General features: G+C 37.9%; 2 protein-coding genes and 1 long non-coding RNA gene across 3 annotated transcripts; all 3 read left to right on the top strand.

The window, feature by feature from the left end:
- The first annotated feature begins 83 nt into the window (after nt 1–83).
- Nucleotides 84–11613, top strand: LOC123872871 (lysosomal-associated transmembrane protein 4A). The gene is made up of 7 exons (XM_045917469.1): nt 84–273; nt 1372–1485; nt 5890–6052; nt 6296–6434; nt 6738–6894; nt 7249–7500; nt 7936–11613. The coding sequence occupies exons 2-7, from the start codon at nt 1378–1380 to the stop codon at nt 8023–8025; spliced, it is 909 nt and encodes a 302-aa protein (XP_045773425.1). The 5' UTR covers nt 84–273; nt 1372–1377; the 3' UTR covers nt 8026–11613.
- A 472-nt stretch (nt 11614–12085) lies between these two features.
- On the top strand, nt 12086–18266 carry LOC123872872 (CUE domain-containing protein 1). Its single transcript, XM_045917470.1, has 3 exons — nt 12086–12895; nt 15302–15597; nt 17050–18266. The coding sequence occupies exons 1-3, from the start codon at nt 12612–12614 to the stop codon at nt 17214–17216; spliced, it is 747 nt and encodes a 248-aa protein (XP_045773426.1). The 5' UTR covers nt 12086–12611; the 3' UTR covers nt 17217–18266.
- Nucleotides 18267–18301: 35 nt separating this feature from the next.
- LOC123872873 lies at nt 18302–20017 on the top strand. The gene is made up of 2 exons (XR_006797558.1): nt 18302–19114; nt 19277–20017. It is a non-coding gene; the product is annotated as an uncharacterized LOC123872873 (long non-coding RNA).
- Nucleotides 20018–23745: the final 3728 nt, after the last annotated feature.

Here is a 23745-nt window from a genome sequence, read left to right as displayed (position 1 = left end):
ATGACTAGTCCACCTTGATGCTTTGTCTGGGGTCATCTTTTTATTGATAAACAGTGACGTAGACCGTAGTCTTTGTTCTGTGTTCTTGTCATTTGTATTTGTAATTGTCATCACAGATTGTCAAATAGAAATTATTTGGAAATCCATTGAAAATCGAATCGAATCCTAAATCTATTTCGCAGTTTTCCTTTTCGCTTAATTTTAGAGCATACATATTATGTACTATCTTTTCATTTACGTTTAGTTACCTACTTTTATTCGTGCATATAATAGGTAAGCAATTTTTTTTTCTACGAAATATGATCTCCTTGAACTCTGGGAACTCTGTTCAAAGATAAATGTATTGCGTGTTGTTACACCGCAGTCCGTAACTAAGTATCTAGTTTTTGATTAGAAATTTAATACTACATACGACCGCATTGCAAGACTACACGTCATTAATATAAACCTTTCCCAAACAATATATTGAAATCATATTATTTGCTATATGCATATACCTACTTACCGACCTAACAATTGAACGCTCCCAACATATGGAAAATATGAGGTACCCAACTACTCACCACCTTCCTGCTCCAATATCTAACGTTACCTGCTGTACCTAATGTCTACCAACTATTTGTTGAGTATAAACGTGGTACACCTACATTTAATAGAGCTGATGTCCTAAAGCCACCTCATTTGCGCTTCTGTCAGGATTTTTATTTCGAGTCTTATGTTGAGTTACATTAAATAATGTCATTATAAAGGACTCTATAAGGAAAATAGCAATTTTCCTTATATAATATATAGTAAATAGCAGAAAATAACATACTTATCTACCCAGGCCGGGTTTCAAATCATTCATAATAGAAAAATAATAGAAAACCATAGCTTCCATACTATTTAAATTGCTATGTTTATATTTAATTAGATATTAAAAAAAAACAGAATGTAGCTATAAGTAATATAATTGTAAACTATAGTTTTACAGTGGAGCCTCTTTAACTGGAACTTCAAGGGAAAGGTTACAAATTTCGTGTTAACAAATCTGTGACTTATGAATTACTTAAAGATAAGGAGTTTTAAATTATTCAATTTAGACTTATAGAGGCATATTATATTCCATGTATAATACTTATAGAGACATGAGAAAATAAAAATTCAACTATTGCAGTTTATTTGCATGAAAAGGCATGAACATAATGTTGGTTAACCAACATTCTATTTAGACAGTAAAGAGTTAACAGGGTTTGAGTTAAAGAGGTCTTTTGAATTTTACTTTATTTGAATGATGCATCAACATTTTTAGTAACATAAAGTAAAGTTCAACAAATCTAAATGCATAAATCCTTAAAAACCTTAAATTTATTTCTGTTGAAATTATTACAGGTGAAAATGTTGAGACTAGGTCCCAAGTTGGGAACTGAACGTAATTCAGAATGGAGTTGCTGCTTTTGTTTCCACGTCCGCACCGGCACAGTCCTGCTTGGCATATGGCATCTGGTAAGTATACAAGTTAACCCTATCAACTAATGCCCACAACTTTTTATGAAATTAGACTTTGAAAATCCCATGGGAACTTATTAATTTTCTGGGATAAATATTTGCCTATAATATATTTGCTATATAATATAATAGCCTATTTAGCTATGCAAGCTTCTTCTCTCTGGGCTGGTTTCCGCACTTAAACGTTTCCGTCTGTTGTGCGTAGCTATGCAAGCTATCTCTGTATTCAATTTCGTAAACTTGATTAAACTTAAGGGTTTTGAATAGGTAATAGATATGAGCGCCGATGGCCAATTCCACGGCGGCGGCGTGTTCTGAAAATTTTCACGGCGGCGGCGGCGTCGCGGCGGCGTGGTCGTGGGCCTTAAAGTTTTTATCAGGGATCGATTTTTTTAAATATAATATTAAATAAAACCATATTGTAGGTTTAAAAAAAAGCGTTATAATCTTCTTATATAGGAACGTGGTACATAAACAATGTAGGTAATCGTTAATTCTTACTACACTTTCTTAACAACAACAAATCAAAATCAAATCAAGTTTTCTTTTCGTAAATAGTTGAAATTCTTTACCTGCATTAAATTATTAACTACTTCTATAAGCAGTTACAATAATTCTCCATCATAACATAACGTTAATTTAAATCGGAGCGCTTAGCTTGAATCTGTCTTAAATTTAAAAATGTACTTATAAAAACAAAATAAAGTTGAAAAACACAGTATAACCGAGCAACATTCTCTATCATAACATAAATCTTAATCGAAGCACTTAGTTTGAATCTGTCAATGTTAAAAAATATGTAAATTACTAAAATATATCAAAAACAAAAAAATATGCATTATAATCACAAACACAAAGAACAACTAGTTTTTTCTTCGATAACGTTGAAAAACATATAAGTTAAACTAATAAGTAAGTACTTTAATTTTGTTAATGGCGAGTTCAGAGTCTTTTAATAAAAAGAAATAAAGTTTACCGATTTCTAGACTAAAAAGTCTATTTTATAGATTCTTTGCAAAATCTATAATTGTCATGCACAAATATAATCCTATTTAGTCTTAAAGGATTAAGTCGTGAACGTTTTGCAGTTATCACGAGTCCAGCTGTGGAAAATACTCTCTCGCTCGGCGTACTGGTTGCTGGTATATTTAAAATCGAGCGTGCAAGAGTATATAACGATGGCATAGAAGTTTTCCGGTCTTTCCAGTATTGTAAAACGTCTCCACCGTAAGGTTCTAAATCTTCAGGACATGCTGTACTGAAATATTTCCAGCATTCGTTTTCTATTGCACTCTCAGAATCACGTTGAGTGGTGCTGTGTCTTCGCGCTAAATCTAGTAAAAAGTTTGAAGTACTATCAAAAGAACTCTGTCCAGCTTTAGAGGAATCAATAACTGGAATTTGTTGAATGTCTTCTGTTGCCAGCCGATGCTTGATCATTGATGATAAAAATGAAACTTTAGTGACTTCTTTGGTTTGCATATATTCATTAATCTCATTAATAGAATGAAATCGACAATCAAGTAAAGTTGCCGCAACAACCACATCGGTTACTGGAAAACGGGATTCCAGACCCTCTAACATATTATTTTTGAGTCTCGATATTACGAGAGGCTCATCGTCGCTTGCTTCTTCAAGTAATCTCTTTACCTCTGAACGAAAGACTAAAACTAGATTCAAAGTTGGTCGAGTTTCTGAACATAAAACCTCAACGATTTTTTTAAAATTTTCAAGAAACTTGATCAGAGCCTCAATGGTTTCATGTTCAGCATCTTGTAATACGAGACCACTTCGTCCTATTTCAGTGAGAATTATGTTTATAGGCTGGCGATTTGCATAATTAGAAATACTTTTAAGCATCATCAAAATGCTATGCCATCTTGTGCTTGTGCTCGTTTTAATGGTAGGAGGAGGCAGCACATACTGTCTGGAACTTGAAGCCCTTTCAGGAGTTTCAGGTATCTCAGTGGATTCTGATTCTGAGTCATTTGAATCATCATCTTCCAGATGTTCAGTGAATTCTTGAAATTCTTCAATAGAAGAAAGCAGTTCTTGCTGTACTGCAGACGCAGCCGCCTCAACACGTGGTGCCCTGTATCGAACATGCTTAACAATCTTTTTGCATTTTTTCAAAATTTTGGCTATTTCTCTGGTGTTTTCGATACCATTTACGTTGACTAGATTATGTAAAGCGTGACCAAGACAGAGGTGATTATCAAATCCTAATAAGTTTGCAGCTCGTTTCATATTACTGCCAGCATCTGTGACTAAATAAATCTCTTTTTTTTCTATTTTAAAACTACGCAACACCTCCAAAATTTCATCACGGATTGTTTCGCCAGTATTTTTCATGATAATTTCTTTTGTAGCTAATGTAAATTTGATGAGAGTCATGTCTTCAGAAATGAAATGATACGTACAAGTGATATAATTACGCCGTCTGTATTTATCCGTCCACATATCAGCAGTCAAAGCCCCGAAACGAGAATTTTGCTTTGATATGAAAACATTTATGTAATTCAACATACTGTTGTATACGTCTTCCAGTCCTTCTCGTGCAATATTGTGTCTCGATGGCAAGTCTGCCTCGGACACAATAATATTATATTTTTTAAAAAAATCAATCATCGCATCGTTGTCTACTGTGTCAAATGGAATCAACGATCGAGCAAACCAAAGTGCTAAGTCTTGGGAAAGTGACTTCTTATCGCATTTTTTGCTACTTCCCCCGTATTTGTCTCTGGTTTTTGGAGTTCTCGGCGAAAAAAATTCTGTGATGTTCGAAATTTGAGATTTTTGTGTATCTTCTAAACCATGTGCATCTTTTAAATGTCTGAGGAGATTACTTGTGGCTATACTTTTGCTGTAAACCTTTACTTGGACCCTAAAAAGTAAATAAAAGATAAAATTAGTAAACGCTTACATCATCATCGACCGATGGCCCACAACTGACCACAGGTGAGAATGAGATGGGTTTATCCATAGTCAACCACGCTGGCCAGTGCGGATTGGCAGACTTCACACATCTTTAAGAACATTATGGAAAAATCTCAGATTTGCAGGTTTCTTTACGATGTTTTCCTTCGCCGTTACAGCAAGTGATATTTAATTGCTTAAAACGCACACAACTCCGAAAAGTTAGTGGCACATGCCAACTTACCCTAGCACTTACCCTACTTAGCCTAGCTTACGTTACATTCATATTTATTTTAATAACTGTAGTGTCTTTCTTTGTATAGTGGCAAGTGCAAATTCATATACCTACATATTACCTAATGTTAAATATTAAGCAAAAATAACTTACTTTGAAAACAAAACATCCTCGTCTTCAGTTTTTGCATTCCGTAGGCAAACTGCACAAAATACTTGTTCACCTAGAACATTTCTTCGTTTGCCGTTTAGTTCTACAGCTAGTTGGCCAAATTCTGTCCAGCAAAAACTATGTGTGTGTTTTGTAGAAAGATTTTTCATTGGTGTTATATAAATATCTTTTATTTTTGTCTTGTAAACATCAAAAGTAGTTGAAGTGACTGCCATTGTTACCGCCACTCAATAATTATACCAACACGCGTACACTTCGTGAAATGCTTGACGCGACTGAGCGAACGAAATGAACGCCACGCGCGCAGGGTGCGTGCGAGCGGGAAAACAAGTTGCAACTTGCCACGACGGCGCGCCGCATGTTTCAATCGGCGGCGGCGCGCTGATATGAACTCACGGCGACGACGGCGCGCCGGCGCGGCGCTCATATCTAATAGGTAATAGGCCAACACACTTGTAATTTTGCAAATGTATGAATATTTGTGTAACCCCTTAAAATGAAGTTTACGTGATACTATCTGTGAATGATGTTATTGATAATATACAACATAATTATGATTATTGTTTTGAATATGTAAACTGTAAAGTAATGTAATAAAGAAACAAATGACTGAATATAAATTATGAAAAATGGACAAACTTGTTTGGCACAGCCTAATACTAATGTAACAACATATTTTTGAAATTATCTTATTCCTAATGTTTGGCATTCTGGATAAACCGGAATCAATATACCTACATAACAAAGGCCATAATATAAGCTTACATCATAAATAATTCCCAATAATTACAAGAACCCACCCAGTAGGGGTTATCCTTGTCCATATACAGGCATTCATCATCAGTAACACTCCTAATAATATTTCTTTGTTCATCCCACTTTGTCCCATATATTGTTCTTATACTTTCATCCAATTGAGTTGAAACTTGGTATACTTGTTGTTGGCACTTGTGGGAACTTTTCTCACATTAGCACAAAGAGACTTGCAGCTAGTACATTGTTTTTGGGATATTTTTAGGCAAGTAAATAAAAAATCCATGAGGTGTATAGTCATAGAGTTGAGGTACTTCTCTTTACAGATGCTGCATTTAATAGCGCTAGGGTTTCTGGCTGCAATAGTACGCGACCCCAGTCTCCTTGAAGAGTTGGAGCGTGACTCTGCTCCAATTGGCAGTATGGAGACTCGGCCGACGCCCTTCCCGCAACATGGCACCCATACACGTGATCACAGCTTGATATATCGTAAGATTAAAAACTTATCCTAATCTGTAATGACAGAACAACAATTTGACACCTATTAGGGGTATGGGTTCCATAAAACTGCCAGATCTTTGTGCATTTAGCTTAATTCTATCTTAGAATACATAATAGCTTACCACCAAGTCAGATTTCAGACCCTAACTTGTCATAAAATGAAAATAAAGAGTTGGGTTAGTATATTTAAGTATTAGTGGGGTTATAGTTTTGAACATATATTGTTTGCAGATGATGTGGATGTAGGTGCGTTGGTGACAGTGTGTACCCTGGCTATCACTCTCATGTTGATATACGGAGCGTCGCGCGGCAAGCCCGCACATTTGCTGCCCTTCTTCTGTCTGCAGATATTTGATTTTGCTATTACTGTGTAAGTCTATGAAAAAATAAATAATCATTACTATTTGCATCTTTAAGGGGCAAGCTCTAGTATCGACTAAATTGTGAGTTATAGTCAATACTAGAGCTTAGGTATTTCTTAAACTGAATTCTTTAAAGCCTATGAGGATGATACTGCCATTGGCGCAATTAAAGTGCCATAAGCCTGCTTAGTCGTATTAGTTTACAAATTGCAAAAAAAAACAAATAAAATTTGAATTTCGCGGGCAGACCCGTTTGATCATTGATGGTATGATCATCTGTAATACCAATCACATCATTTGTATTATTTTAGGCTGACGGCAACAGGCTACCTCTGCTATCTTCGGTCTATTCACCGCTTGGTGGCGGAGGCGCGTCGCGTGCCGTGGCGTGAGCAGCTGCTGTCGTTGCCGGCCCCTGCACTGGCGCTGGTCGTACTCGGAGCCTTCCTCCTCGCAGTGTTGCTCAAGGTATTGTACCTCCATTATCATTTGTATAATTGCCGCTGAAGGTAACAGGATACCTCTGCCTGCCTCAGCAATTCTCTACCTGCTTGGTGGCGGAGGCGCACCTCATGCTGTGTTGTGAGCAGCTTATCTATGATCATGTGTATAATTGAGACTGACTGCAACAGGCAACTGCTTGGTGGTGAAAAATCTACCGGCCTATACAGTTATTTTATTGTAGATATAATTTTACATACTAATCATATAAATATGAGTCACACACATAGTTTCAGTCTGAAGTTTTCCTTTTTCCGCCCCTGTTATCTATATGACCCACTTGATTTACCCGCTTTGTTTATCAACTACTTTGTCCAACAGGCCTACTTCATCAGCGTAGTATGGCGGTGCTACAAGTACCTCACGATGCGCACCCACGCGCTACACAGCCTCACTCCGTTCGTGATCTCGAGCGAGGGGGTTGTGACCCCCGCCGCGCCCCCGTACTCTGGCCCACCCGCCGCGCCCGACTACTCCAGCCTGCTGCCGGACTACGAGGAGGCTGTGAAGCAAACCCCCCCGCCGTCTTACCGCGCCGCTACTCTCATGACAACTGATCCAGAAAACGCTGCTGTGAGTTTTTTATAAGGCGCACCTAATCACTAAAAAAAAACTTAAATCTACGCGGATGAAATCGCAGGAATCACACTATCAAACTTATTATAAAGGCGAAAGTCTGTCTGTGTGTGTGTGTTTGTTACTCTTTCACGCAAAAAGTACTGGACGGATTTGTCTCTGTTCGGCACTGTGACGATCTGATTCGACTTCGTCACTGTTCGGCAACGGTCGTATTCGGTACACATGATATTGACTCCTATTTGTTTATAACAAGATTCAAAGATCAAGATGCAAGTGCATTGTTTAGGGCTCTTACGATTCAATGATTCGGGTGTTTCTGGGAATACGACAATTAGCGAAGATCTGCATGCGCATTATTAATTTGGTTGTACTGTACTTATAAGTAACCTGAGTTTAAGTTATGAAATTAATACAAATAAATAAACACAGGTGGGACTAGGGGCAGCAGAGCCGGGCCAGCCGCCGGCCGCCAACACCGTGGTGATGCTGCCGCAGCACGGGGCGCAGGCGCGCGTCTAATCTCTCTCTTGTTCTGTTGCGTCGCCGAGCTGACCGGCCAATGCAGGGGTGATTCATTGCTCCGATGTGGACATAAGTTTACTTATCGCATAGCGCTAATTCGGTACTACACAATCGCTAAACCATTAAACTAAAGATACAACCATTACATTAAAATAAATTTGCTTGGTATAAAAATAAATAAAGAAAGAAAGGACAAAAATGTTTGAACCACGGTCTAATCCCCAAATTTAAATTATTTATTTGGTGATAGGTACATAGTTAAATTAGTTGTTGATTACAATTTTCTGCCTTAAGCCACAATCTGCCATACCATGGTGTGCAAATTTAAATTTAAAATATATAGAACACTCGCATCTCTGCATGTTAGAAGGGGGAAACATCTAGTTCAATTAATGTATGGTCGGCTATGTTTCGCGTAGAGCGAATTTTCGCATTTTGCAATCATTTGTGCGAAAAAAATTGTTGGAAAGGTTTATTTTGAATTTAACAGCCTAATTTCTTCGTTGGCGCTCGTTTGTTCGGTGTGTAACATTTCAAGCTTTAAGGCCATATCCTGACTGACGGTGGATTGTTTAAGACCTAAAATTAGTAAAAATGTATTAACATTTCATTGTAAGAAGTTATCCAATAAAATTACAATACATTCATTGGCTCTTTTATTTAAACTATTGCAATGTTTTACCTGACTGCGCGATAGTAAAGACAGGATTATTCTAGATTATAAACATTCATTTCTACAGAAAACTGACGTTTAATTTTTTTAAATAATTTTACACTATGAGTTTGTCTTTTTATATGCTAAATTAATAATTTCAGTCGCAAGACATTGGTTGCTAAAAGTCGTCTGTCAGTCTGGAAATGACCTAAGTTATCTCCACAGTTGATGTTTTGATTGGAAGTCAGTAGTGGCAGTATAGATAGCGCTTCTATATTACTATATATTTTTCTTTAAATATAAGCTTGAATAAAAGATTTCATAAAGTGCCACATTAGATTGGTGTCTTTGGTGTGGATGTAACTCTACTATTTTTGCCTATTTTAATAAGTGTGTGTCATTAACATTTTTGGGGATCAACTGTTATGGGGTTCAGTTAATTAAAATAAATCAAAGATTGCATATTAATGTTTATTATATAACTTTGTGTTCACAGTTTTATTAACATAGGGTAAGGGTGTGCGCATATACAACTTTTTCTACACAACAGTTTTTGTCTGAAAACTATTCATGGCTCCGAAATGACTCCGACTGCGGTACGAACATAGAAATAAACTGTTAGAAGGACCAAACCTTATCTGTCCTCGCGTGCCTTGCCCCTAATAAAGGACAGTCCACATTACTAATGGGTATCTATCTATCTGTCTCTTATATACTTATGCGTACGCTATGGTTCATCAGATTGAGTTGAAACTTTGTACAGTCGTGACTGGCAATTGTAATTCATCATCATCAATAACCCATCGCTGGCTCACTACTGAACACGGGTCCCTTCTCAGAATGAGAACTGGCAAATGCTGATTGGCAGACTTAACACATAGCAGGCAGGTTTCCATACGAAGTTTCCCTTCACTGTTAATATAATTTAATTGCTTAAAAGGCCAAACATTGCTCCGAAAAATTAGAGGTGCGTGCCCAGAATCGAACCCCGGACACTCGAATAGGAGGCCAACGTCTTAACCACTAGGCTTAGTGTCCTACTAAAATGGGAATGGTTATTCGAACATATTGATGACAATTCTGTTGGTCGCGATCTCTAAACTAAATTGATAGCTCAAAACCTATCGCTACCTTCGCAGGAAGCATTGTGAAAGCCCTAGAGTAGAAATATATTTAGACCTATCATTTAAGTTCAGTATAGAGATGGTGTACAACAGAATTAGCCACATTCTTCTTCTCTCTGGGCTGGTTTCCGCACTGTTGTGCGTGAATTAGCGACATTGTACCTAGTGTAGAGCGTAGACTTGCCAAAAGCAACCATCCAATTAAAGGCATGTTCCATTATCACGGAGTGATATAAAATCTACAAGAACTTCTCGTAGTATTGGAAAAACCTATGTTATGCTAATCGCAGAATCCAGGCACATAGATATGTAATAATATTATTACATAGTACGCTAGATAAGGCGTGCCATACTAAATGATGTGCCGATTACTGCCCTTTTAGAAGGATGGATTTTCGAAATAATTCATTTTTTTTATTTGTGACCTGTATATTTTATATCGATGTCTGCATGAAATAAAATATAATAATCCATTTCACTTCCTTTGATCTCTTTTCTCATCTTTCATACAAAGCGGAGTGCCATTACGTTATGTTTAATAATTTTATATTTTTATTTGAATCTGTTGAAATATTTTCGATATTTTTTGCTCTAGGTACTAGTCCAATACCAAGCTAAGGATAAAACAATTATTTTAAACTAATACATTCCAAATATTTTTAATAATTCTATCAGACAATTCATTTTTGTTATAAAATAATACTATACCTAGGTGATAGTTATGGATTGCGTACGATTGACGATATTGTACAGAATCTTTTACATTGAAAAAGTGCTTTGCGTTAATGCCCTTTAAAATGAAATTACGATACGTGTCGTATTGTAGGTACTAACAGTGTAGTAACTTAGAAATATGGATATTTTTTGAAGAATTTTCGCTTTTGCCGGTGCAATAGATTTTATCAATTCTTAAGATTCTATTATGCCGTCCAAATCAGGTTGAACTCTGAAAGGCGAATATTGTTGAAATCTTGTATCAATACGAAGACTGACATTTAAATTCCGGGAATTTCGTAATAGATTAGAATAAATTAAAAATTGTCAAAACCAACCTTAGACACCTTCGCAGTAGTCCCCTCCTAATTCTATGCACCGGCGCCAACGGCGCTCCCACGCCGATATTAGTTTCTAGAATATGTCTGCAAAATTTCATGGACTTTGGTTGCTTAATATTCAAATGAAATTGGAACTACGATTGTATGAAACGAGTGACGGAGGGAGCCCTGTTAGCTTTCGAATGCGACCGAAGCGAACGCGCCAGTGTTACCCGGGGGGACTGCAGAGCGAAATTCCCGGAACTTAATTGTCAGTCCTCATATTAAGATTAAAAGATATTTAATATCAATAAAAACGTTCTATAATAACGATAGAGTTGAAATAGGTTAATTATTTTGAAAAAGTAAGGCTTTTAAAGAGCTTATCTATTAGAAATACGTGTTTTTTTAAAATCAATTTAACTAGCAAGCAACATTTTTAAACGTATGTAGAATTGCCTTGCAGAAGAGGAAGGAACGCCTGAAATTAGATTTACATATTATGGGAAAATAGCTACCTCCCTCTCAGTGATTCGTTACAAAAATTGAATTTGTAGCGAAAAGTTTAAAAATACATGTGCCTACCTATAAAAGAAATATATTTTTATTTAAATAATAATCGATTCGAATCAAGGAACGTACCTAAATCATGTTAGTAAAAATTTAGACTAAGTTATACTTATTTAGTTATATTTAAAAAAAATTGTTTTCGGTGTGTAATTATATTATTATTGACAAACATGTATTTTAATCTGAAATTAAACATAGATGATACTTAATACGTTTTTTATTTGTCTGTTTTTAGATGCCTTTTTAATTGTAGTTTTTATAGTCACGCAGTGTTGTGGCTAATTCTGTTGTACACAATCTCTCTTCTCTAAACTAAACTAAAATGAGAAGTCTAAATCGATGTCCCTTTCATAATGCTCCTTGCTGAAAAGGATATCACTAGATTTAGACCTGACAATTTAGAGATTGCAGTGTATACTTTACTCTATGAGAGATTGTGATTACCCTGATTGTCTGACAGATTAGAATTTACAGAGGCTGACCAGTAGGACAGGAAAACCCATTTAGTGTTAACAGCTACTACAGCTAGGTATCTACCTATCCGAATAATCAGGTAGCGAACTTGAAGAATTCTTTGCAATGAGTTTTAGTAGAGACATTGCCATAGTCATAGTCTTCATAGATAGACTGTTACAATGTAGGTAGGTAGGTAATTATTACCCATATCCGTTTATGAGTCACGATTTTGTTTTATCTCAGACTGGAGTCGCGTAGTTTCTGTGAGGTGTTGTGTTTATCGTCGCCGTGCAAGATTGAAAGGTCAAAGTGATGAACGCAATTTACAAACAATGCATCGGACATGCGCGGCGGCCGGCGGCCGGCGGACGAGGGACTAGCAATGCGCGCCGTCGCCGTATCACGCGTTCTCTATTTATATCGACGACTTCACTCCCCGCGGTGTATCTGCACTCACGCAAGCGCATTGCGCGCCTGAAACGCCGAAAGTGAAAATTGCACATCATGGTTTCGCTCGGTGTAAGGCGCCGTGTTACAGGACTCGCCGCTCGCTAATTAGCAGCGCGAGGACGAGGCAGCCGCCGCAGTGTCCGCTGCGTTACGAGAATGGCCGATGCCTGCATGGCACCGCTGCCCTCCGACACTGCGGTACTCGTACGTCACATGTCAGCTGAGTCGCCGGTAAGAGGCTCGCACTCGTGACGTCGCTCGTGGTCAGTGAATCTCAGGACGCTGGAGGCAACCATGGCGTCCACCATGCAACTCGAGTTTACGCAGGCGATGACCGACTTCAAAACAATGTTCCCGGACATGGACGATGACGTTATCGAAGCGGTGCTTCGCGCTAATCAGGGCGCAGTGGACGCGACCATCGACCAGCTGCTAGCGATGAGCACCGACAATCAGAACGAGAGGCTTCGGCTGGAGATGGAGCGCGTGGAGAGCAGTTCTCCGTCTCGGCGCAAGGAGCGACGTATTATCTCTCGAGCCGCTGAAAACGGCGAAGACAATGATACTACGGCGCTTGTGTAAGTTTTTGGATTCTATTTTTGGAGAGCAAGTAGGTACAGATAATATCATTAAACTTACTTAATTTCTAGATTTTTATTTATGCACTAACATAATATTAATATAGTATAGTATAGTAGTATTATATATTTATATAGTATATACATACAAGAGTAGCACGAGTATTAAGTACCTATACATTTGTTTAATTCAACTCACCTAGTGGTAAGTTATAAAGTAGGTATACCTAATGCAATTTAAGATGTAAGCGGGCTAACTTGGAAGGGATATAGCAGTTTCATTATACCCTTCGGTTTCTACGCGGCATGGTACCGGAACGCTAAACCGCTTGGCGCCACAGCTTTGCCGGTAGCCACGGCCGAATCCTTCCACCAGACCTTCGTCGTCGATAGAAAAAAAAATTGTTACTTAGTTACTTTATCTACTATTTACTATGTGTGTGTGTTATTACCCCAGGGGTACATGGCGATTTACCTACTGTAAACCCGCCAGTGGGAAAAGCGGTGGGGCCACGTACCCGGCACGTATTTATCAGTATATTTACAATTTACACAACGACACTTGCGTATTTCATAATTCATCGTTAATCTTTAGTAAGTAATTAGCGAACTTAGGTAGGTACCAGTGTACCAGTGTATCAGTGCTACAGGTAAGGGCCTGTGCAGACGAGGGAATAATATATTCGTGGATAAAAGTTTCTCATCTTTTACTATGATTTCGCTGTAAGTAAGTAGGCACTATTGGTCCGAGGTATGCGTTATGCGATGAAGTTCTGTTTGTCCTCCACGGACAATAGTCCGTTGTCTCCGTTGGCCCTATCATCAAACCTATACCTACAGGTACCTACCCAACTGCCATTCATTGATGGTACCCTAACTAAAAGGTGCAATAACAAATAGGTAATAGGTACTTATTGAACGAAATACACAAGGTAAGTAGTCCACTAGGCGACGTTCGCGGGCAATTGCCTACTCTACTGGGTACTGCAATGCCGGTAGGCGTTGTTGATAATAGAATAGAATAGATTTTTATTCAAATAAACTTTTACAGGTGCTTTTGAATCGTCAAATAATTTACCACTGGTTCGGAATGCTGTTCCTACCGAGAAGAACCAGCAAGAAACTCGGCGGTTGCTCTTTTCAATTGTTCAATTTACAATAATATTCTATACATAATAAACATACAACCCTATTACCTGCTTACAAAATATGAATTAGGATTAAGATTTTTTTTTAATTCGAGTTGCCTTGTCAGGTTAAGTACCCGAAGGGTGCCTGCAATGGCACCCTGTTACTAAGCCTCCGCTGTCCATCCGTCCGTCTGTCTGTCAGCGGACTGTATCTCATGAACCGTAATAGGAGAGTAGAAATATTCGCAGTGTATTTTCTATAACCCTAGATAATAAAAAATCCCATACATTTGGGTTTATGCTTACTTTTAATAAATTAGTCAGAATATATTATGCGGTCGTCGGCGAATCTTGGTCAGCAATCAAGAGCTAACTTGCCATCGAAAAAAGATACCTACATTACATATAAGTACCTACTACCCACTCGTAAACATACCTAAGTGAAAAATCTATGAGCCAATTTCCGCTTTAGTTTCGAGTGGCGCTATAAAACTGAAAACTGGCACTGAGCCAATGCACTTCAAGACAATAGGTACTCATTTGCTTTCTGAATTTCATTCATAGGTGAACGTAATCATGCCTAATTAGCTTTATAAAAATTGGTGAACATTTTATTTAAATATGTCCCATCCAATGTGACTATTTCGTCATGAAGCCACATCCAATGTGACGTTCGGACGTTTCGTTAATTAGGAACGATTAGTACGCACTCAACCGATCCAAGTCCGTGAAAATACGATATAAAAAAACTCGGATATTGCTTACACACTAATCCGATCTCTGCTCCAAATCCAAGCTATTCAGTGGACATCTTTGACTTATGTAGGGTCATATCCGAGGCACATCCGAGATATTGTCACGGATGATGGAGAGATACTTATTTTCACGGACTCGGATCGGATGAGTGCGCAATCGCTCTTAGGTAGATAGATAGATAGATAGAAGTATTTATGCACACAAAACCACATAGGTGTGTAAAGGAACACAACACAGAAAGAAGAAAACAGAAAAAACAATTGTGTGCAAAGGCGGCCTTATTGCTTAGAGCAATCTCTACCAGGCAACCTTTGCTGAAAGGAGAAGCTAGTGTTGGATAGTAGATGAGCCGTAGGTAGATAGATAGGTATCTATCTGCAATCTACCTAACATTATAACGTAGTACTTATTAGGTACGTGATTGACAATATTTCTTGGCAATCGTGTAAAGATACTGAAAAGCATTAGGTAAAGGTACCGAGACCGTATATGTATATCTTGAGACAGGTATTATTTGCAGAAACACCGATGACGACTCTGTCCCGCTGTCTGTTAGAAGAAAATGGGTTCCAAGGATGCTGGGGCCTCTACCACCGATGTTCCTACGTATACCTCCCGGCACAGACGCAAGAATCGATCTAAGTTTAGAAATGGATGACGATCGTATTGCAACTTTTCTGCAGAACGAGGAATTCATGGCAGAGCTGCGGTGGAATCAAGAGTTCATTGCCGCATTAGATAGCGAGCAAGGAAATAAAACCAAATGCCACGATGACGAAGCGGCATTTAAGGAGAGGCTAAAAAATATGGGTAAAAGTAAGTTTCGAAGCATTTCAATCATATAACATTATTTAGTAGGTAGTTGACCCGCCCCGGCTTCGCACAGGAGGTCTTACGTATTCCATAAATTAATAAGTACTAGCTGATACCCGCGACTTCGTTCGCGTGGATGTAGGTTTTTTAAAATTCCCGTGGGAACTCTTTGATTTTCCGGGATAAAAAGTAGCCTATGTGCTAATCCAGGGTATAATCTATCTCCATTCTAAATTTCAGCCCAATCCGTCCTGTAGTTTGCGTGAAGGAGTAACAAACATACACACACACACACACACACACACACACACACACACACACACACACACACACACACACACACACACACACACACACACACACACACACACACACACACACACACACACACACACACACACACACACACACACACACACACACACACACACACACACACACACACACACACACACACACACACACACACACACACACACACACACATACAAACTTTCTCCTTTATAATATTAGTGTGATGAATGTTATACCTACTATTATTATAATAGGTGCCTTCCTCGTAAATTGTTTTCTATAACTATACCAATAAAAAAATAAAAAATATCACATGAAATTGTGAATTTCAGGTGAAATTAAATCCACTGCACGCAATTCTGTAGCGCATCGAATTAAGTTTCGCTTAGGTCGTTAACTTTAATAAAATTAGTCTTAGAAATATTTTTTTATTAGCTATTTACAATTACGCCGAGTCGTTCGTGTTTTAATAGGTTTTAAAATTCCGTGAAAACTCTTTGATTTTCCGGGTTTTAAAAAGAATAATTTTATTTCCGTCTCCATGCATATGCTAATAATATTTCTTATCTGTATGCCAATTTCTTCTTGACTGGTTCAGCTGATCAGCGGACAGATAGAGACACTTTTGCATTTACAATAGTAATTACTTATCCATAAATATTATCCATACTGAAGGATTAAATGGGAAAATGTGTCTGTTTGTCTGTTACGTTTTCAAGGCATTTAACGTTGGCATAAACATATTCTGCATCCCACAGATGGACATCGATTTCTATTTATCCCGGAAAATAGTTAGAAGAGTTCCCGCGGAATTTTTAAACATAAATCTACGCAAGTGAATCGCGAGCATCATCTAGTTTTTTTTACCCGACTGCGGTAAAGCCAAAAGAAGGGTTTTATAACCCTTCTTTTATTTCTTCTATTTTATTCTATTTTAGCAGTCTAATGTATGTTTGTATTCAAGTTCTGTCTGTTCCACCGTAGTGCCTAAACTACTGGGCCGATTTTGATGAATGAGGTGGCAATTGATTCGTCGTAAAGGTCTGGGTGACATAGGCTATGTTTTATATGAAAAAAATATCTAACGGATGTTACATAATAAAAAAGTAGAGGTCTCCAAAAAATTTTTTTCGTTATTGTATCGTTATATTTTCGTTACAGTGTCTCGCAAGAAATTCGCTCAACTATCCCGGATGTTCTCACGGGGCGGGTCGCGGCGTAGTGGCAACGCCCGCGCGCCCTCCCGAGGACCTCCCGATAGCCTGCTATTACAAGAGGAACACAGCGATGACGACGACCGACCACACACACAGAATATTAAAATATAACCTACGTATCCGCAAACACTGTGGATACTTTACCATCCAACCACGACTTTGACAGCGCGTGAACGAGTATGAGCGAGTACGGTGCCGCCCACGATATAAAGTGGCGTTTCCAGTGCTGACATTATGGTTTGTACTGCGATATAAGCTACGCTGATAGCGAAAAAGTTGTGGGCAGGCCGTCATATCTGAACAACTACGAGTATTTTGTCACTGTGCGCAGAACTAGTGGAGATCTTAAACTGTCGTAGCTAAAGCCTGTTTGTTGTTGTAGCCTGTGCAGTTGTGGGATCGCTGTACAGATGATTGCTAAAGAAGTGTGGACTGCGCAGTACCTACCTGCTGTGCAATTAAGCTATGTACTTTGATAATATCCTTGATAATATAGAGATATTATCAAAATGCTATGTTTTCTACATCGCCACGCTTAAGTAAAAAAGACTTTTATCGAAAGGCCTTATAGGAGTTGCACAAGGTTTCGCATAAGACTGGGATTGTTTAGATAAGGTTGCATTAGTTTGTTGTTGTTGGACGCTTTTACGGAAAAAAACTTAGATAAATACCTAACGTTTTTTTAACTATAATTTATTGTTTTGTAAATGTAAAGCCGTCTTCAAAATAGATATGGCTAAGTTAAATATGCGAAAAGAAAGTCTTATTACATTAGGTTAATTTTCGTAAATTATACAGATAAAACATGAAAACCAAATGCAATTTAACATGGAACTGCATTTGTTTTCCAAGTTTTACCTCAACTACACCCTTAATTAAGTACATTAGACTATACTATACTAATATTCCGCTATACAGTTTAGCATAATATAGTGTCTTATACTATTTAACCCCCTTAGGGGATGAATTTTCAATAACTCTTTTTTAAGTACTCAGCTACGACCACTACGACATATAAGGAACTCCTGCTTTCAGACCCACTTTTTAGAATGTGCATGTTTTCTACAGGGAGCATGAACAGAGCAGGTTACCTATACAGCTCTAACACTGGGTCCTGAAATGTTGCCGATGGGAAATCTTATCAAGTGCACGGTTAATGAAGTATAACTACTTCATTAACCGTGCGCTTTTTACCGTAGATCAATATGGAAGGCGGGCGAGTTGTACAATATAACTGCACGAGTATATTTTACTCGTGTGATATAGCCCTGAGAATCGCTCAAGTTTATAGCGTAGTATAGTACGCCAATACTATATAGTTTAGTGTGAACATGTCCATTAAAACGAATTCTGAGCTAAGTACCTACATATATACAAAATATTTTGGTATAATATGCTATACAGTATGGCTATATTATAGTCTAAATTGTGCTTTAATAACAAACATTCACATGTTTAAGGTTTACAGTAAAGATATCTGATAATCCGTTTTTTTTTAAATTCGCTATCAGATTTCCGTTGATTATTCAAAAAGGAAACCATACCTCTAACAAATCTATACAACATAAAAAAATTAATAAAATCAAAAAGTGATTTGATAAATTCCTGCCTTTCTTTTTGAAGTCGGCTGCCATTAAAAATATTATTATAGTGCGTACCTACCTAGTCTGATATTACAATGATATCTAATATCCAAAATTGTAAATAGTAATTATTGTTGTACCTACCAACTAATTCCTTTAGGTAGTTTGCTTTGTTTGTCGATTTTAGATTCTTACGCTATACCTATTTATTGTTGTCGATACTACGGTACTACGGTACCTACCCACTACCTATCTAATAGGTATTTTATGAAATCGTTAATTTCAGAAAAATTTATACTGTCAGTAGATTATAATTGTTAATTTCGTAGTAAATCAAACGTCATGACCCATTACGAAAATAAATTAAATTAATTTTATTTTAATGTGAATTAAATTAATTTCCCATAGCTATTATACTGTCTAAAGGTGCCCACGCACTCGAACTGAACTGCAGCTGCGATATTCTCTCCAGCCGCGACGCGCGTACCGCGTAGCGCGTCACTACCGGCTGGAGAGAATATCGTGCGGGACGCTGCCGCGACGCGCAGTTCAGCTGCAGTTCAGTTCGAGTGCGTGGGCACCATAAAGCTGGAGACACATTGCTGTGTTCTGGTGTCGCAACGAAGTCTGGCAAGACAATCGATCGTCAGCATGTCAGTGCGCCACGACAAACGCGCACGTTCATAATAATATTATATGCCGTGCTAACGAAAAAGGCGGTTTTTTGACATTTTGCTAAAACTACGTTAAAGACTAATCCTGCATCCTGGAAAAGGAGCTCTGTCTACGTATGTTACACCTTTTTTTGTGTTTCCATTTTCGCGATCGTAAGGATCGGCGCAAATCGGCAGGCGGGACGGCAAAGGATTTTAAATCTATCAATGCATATTTTTATACCTATTAAATCGTAATTTAATATTTCAATGCTCGGAGACCCCAGTGAAAAATCCGCTGAGATACTCCAAGGTCTTTGTCAAGGTCAAGGGCATTGAAAAATTAATTATTTCGATTGGATAAGTATGAAATATGAGCTTATATTAGGAAATCCTGTGCCGTCCCGCCCACCAATTTGCGCTGGCCCTAACGATCTTTCTGCTTTTTTCATTAGCACGGCAGATATTATGTCTTCATACAAGTAAGACTCCGATGGCTTGTCGCGTCAAGACACGCAAGAGCACAGTAAGTAATCTGTTACCGCCTTTTATTCAAAACAACTGTTTACTTCTAAGCACTATTTCATATCCTTGTAAAATTATCCACGCCTATCACAACTCACTCGGCCATACACTGTTCTTTAATCAAATTAAATAGTTGTTAACGTATGATAGACATACAATATTTTATTTCAACCCAAATCCATATTTTATGACTATAAAAAGGTTTAAAAATATGAACTCCAATATCATCAACTTGTCGCCGACTCACTAGTAAGCACGGTCGCCTCTCAGAATGAGAAGGATTTTGCCTGCTGGGCCAAGTGTGCATTGACAGACTTCACACACCTTTGAAAACATTATGGAGAACTCTCGGGCAGGTTTCCTCACGAAGTTTTCCTACGCCGATGCAAGTGATATTTTTTAAACACTCCAAAAGGTTAGAGGTCCGTGCCCGGGATCGAACTCCGGAGTCCGGACCCCGAGCCTGACTCCGACGTCTTAAGCGCCGCTACCATACATAAGGGTCTTAACTCTAGAGACTTTCCAGATCCCCGCTCCTAGTGAGCATCCACCAAGGTGTCGTCTGCTCACTGAACGACCACCAAGAAAAGGGTGGGTAATGTGAAAAAACCGACCAAGTGCTAGTTAGACTCGCACAGCGAGGGTTCCGTACTCGGAACCCTAAATAAATCAAAATTTGTTTGAGAACGTACAGGTAAAGCCTTTTCATATGATACCCCACTCGGTATAGTTATCTTGCTTTGGAAATCGTAACACATTTTTTTGTGAGGTAACTACAAATTTACGCTTTTCGGATTTTTTCCTTAACTCGTGCTATAAGACTTACCTACCTGCCAAACATGATTCTAGGTCAATAGGAAGTACCTTACAGGTTTTCTTGACAGACAAACAGACAGGCGATAGACAGACAGACAACAAAGTGATCTTATAAGGGTTTCGTTTTTCCATTATCTACAACTTTGCTAATGAAGGTACAGCCATCTCGCATTAATGCACTAGCAAAGACAAAAATTAATTCAGTATATTGTGAACATAACGTGTCTCATATTATTGACGATTAGTAAGCGATGCGAGTCGTTGCAACCGGAGAGAAAAATTGCTTTCCGATGCGCTTATTTGCATGCATAACTACGTCCGACCAGTCTACCACTACCAAGTACCAACCTATGCACACAATCGCCAGGAACTATCCATGTCACTCGTTATGAAAATATATTGTGAACTACCTTTGACCCGCGACTTTATCGTCGATTTTAAGGTACGGTACCCGAAAGGTGCCAACGGGACCCTAAAACCATAGATTTACTATCGTAAAACTGTGCTATTACTAAGCCTCCGCTGTCCGTCCGTACGTCTATCTATCTGTCAGCAGGCTGTATCTCGTGAACCGTAATAGGTAGAGTTGGAAGACGGACGGACAGCGGAGGCTTAGTAATAGGGCCCCGTTGGCACCCTTTAGGACGGAACCCTAAAAAGGAGTTGCAATAAAACAAGTTACAGGTCAGCGCTTTTAAGAGAGTCACTTTTTGATGGAAAAGTTTCAGATTTTCCAACGCTTGACTTAGTAAACATAAGGTCGAAAACAACTTGTATGTTTCAAATTTCAATATCAGGTTTTAACCTTAATTAATTACTCTATATTCGTCTCATCTCTCGAAGTTTAGTTTTAAGAAGGTTTCACTTCTAATGCATGTGTACTGCACACTTTTTTTTAACTCCCGTAAGGATGAAGCTTAATTAGATGAAACGAGTGTAAGATACGTCATACGAGATTAATGGTGCGTGATGTAGCTGAAACTCTTCAATGATAGAGGCGCGACGACGCGGAACGCGAAAGTAGCGAGCTTGTTCTAAGAAAAGACTTCAACGCGCGTATTGCACCTCTGTAAAATATTTATCTCGTTATATTTTTTTCAAAATACTCGCGCGCCATCTTTAAATTGCACATGGATAGATGTAAGAGATATTCAAGCAAGTGCCGGCAACAACTGTACTAAATTTTAACTAAATTTGATTAATGATGCACGATGAAGGTAACGAACAGACATACAAATAAAAATAAATTTTCATATAATTAATTGTGATGATCCTAATTGTAATCTAGATTTTGTTTATTTTAATATATGGGTAGTTACCTACTAAATAAAGTTAAATAAATCTGTGCAAATTAAATTCGATTTCGTGTATAATGTGGAAACTTTTCTTAGTCGTTAACTTTTTGTAGTTAAGTACTTACGTTTTTAGTTATATTGCGATTCAAATAAAAAGGTAATATTTTAGCAAACAGTTTAAATACATATGGATTAAATTGCATTTAATACATAAAATTATAATTTAAATACCTAATAAACGAATTCCACAAAATAATATCTTTAACGAATCGCCCTCTTGAAAAATTACCATGATTTAGATTTTAGACCATAATAGAAATAGAAAATTTTAGAAATACTTTCGTCTCTTTGATACGACAATTTAATCAGTATAACTATTTATTACTCGCGTCTCACGCTTACCTTTTCGGTAGACGGATAAAGAAGACCCGTTTTAAAGATTGCCTGTGTTTAATAAATATTTGTTTTTATTTATGTAAGTACCTTTGTCGATAAAAACGAACCTTACAACTTACAAGTATACGATGCGATAACTGGTCAAGTCAACATTAAAACAAGTTATGCAGTTGGTACACTGTTTAATCAAGAAATGAGCAGCTTAATGAGATAAGTAAATGTTTTTTCTTATGATTCGAAAAAAGCAAGTAAGGTCCGACACGACACGCTCATAGGTGTCTTAGACTATTTCCCACATAACTGTTCAACTTTTTGTTTAACGTTGAAATAAAAAAGCCTTTGTTCTAATATAGATTGGTGTTTACGTTATAGTCAAAGCCGAAACAACAACGTAACTAGGTTAGTCTAGGCAATCTTGTGATAGGCTTACTTGAGACCAGTTACCAGAGAAATAAGGAGATCCGTGGAAGAACTAGAGTAACCAATACCTCACAATGGGTTGTTAACCTGAAGTGGCAATGAGCGAGGTACATGTTTGAGAAACTGCTAGGCGTTGACTTCCCAAACCTCGAGTGCGAGGTTGCTATTTCGGCACTTTGGGAAGCGCAGCTTTTTGGTAGACCTCCCCATTAGATGACCAGACAACATCAAACGAGTCGCAGGAAGCCGCTGGACTCAGGCAGCGCAAGACCGAAGAAATCCCTATACATGAAATCTAAGTCGAGCACTGGACGTTCATCTGTTGACGACTCTAACGACGACGTATATTGTGGTGATTATTATATAAAGTAGAATTTAGATGAGAATATTATCAGCACTTATAAAACTGCTAGAATAAAGGTTTGCGTCGAGCCTAGGTAAAAATAGCTGCGCCGGAGTTTCGACATTTGACTATAGCTTTGATCTAGGTATAACAGCTATTGATAGCTTGTACATGTATTAAGTAAGTAAGAAGACTTAATGGCTTAATGTAAGCATAATTTAACTCAACTTTTTATGAATTATGAAATTTTTTAGACCTACTCTTGTAAAGCTAGCTAATAGCTAATAGCTTTGAATCTCTGATAGTATTTTTAAGATCGATGAAAGCAGAATCGAACCTGTTACAAAGATATGACGTAACCTAATGGGCTATTATCAAAATGTAAGTAAGTAAAACGCGAAACTCACATCAAGAATCAAGACGCCGCGACCGTGCTCATTGGCCACGAATCTTCAAAGCTACAGACCTAACGCACACTGGTGACTTTTATGCGCAGCCGGAACCCGACCTAAAGGAAATTTTATGAACAAAATGACCACTTGAAAAATTCAGCCATGCTTTGTTGTTGCTTAATTTGATAATAGTCACACTATCACATCCATACTAATA

The sequence above is a fragment of the Maniola jurtina genome, chromosome 15, assembly GCF_905333055.1.
Source record: "Maniola jurtina chromosome 15, ilManJurt1.1, whole genome shotgun sequence".
Lineage (NCBI taxonomy): Eukaryota > Metazoa > Arthropoda > Insecta > Lepidoptera > Nymphalidae > Maniola > Maniola jurtina.
The sequence above is the reverse complement of the archived record's forward strand: the minus strand, read 5'-3'. Positions and strand labels throughout refer to the sequence as shown.

What these genes read in the sequence shown, in the direction of transcription:
- LOC123872871 (XM_045917469.1), top strand. Translation starts at nt 1,378, where the DNA reads ATGTTGAGACTAGGTCCCAAGTTGGGAACTGAACGTAATTCAGAATGG. An exon ending in TGATCACAGCTTGATATATC is followed by an intron (nt 6,053 to 6,295) that starts GTAAGATTAAAA and finishes TATTGTTTGCAG; the next exon opens with ATGATGTGGATGTAGGTGCG. An exon ending in TTTGATTTTGCTATTACTGT is followed by an intron (nt 6,435 to 6,737) that starts GTAAGTCTATGA and finishes GTATTATTTTAG; the next exon opens with GCTGACGGCAACAGGCTACC.
- LOC123872872 (XM_045917470.1), top strand. Translation starts at nt 12,612, where the DNA reads ATGGCGTCCACCATGCAACTCGAGTTTACGCAGGCGATGACCGACTTC. An exon ending in AATGATACTACGGCGCTTGT is followed by an intron (nt 12,896 to 15,301) that starts GTAAGTTTTTGG and finishes TATTATTTGCAG; the next exon opens with AAACACCGATGACGACTCTG. An exon ending in GCTAAAAAATATGGGTAAAA is followed by an intron (nt 15,598 to 17,049) that starts GTAAGTTTCGAA and finishes TTTTCGTTACAG; the next exon opens with TGTCTCGCAAGAAATTCGCT.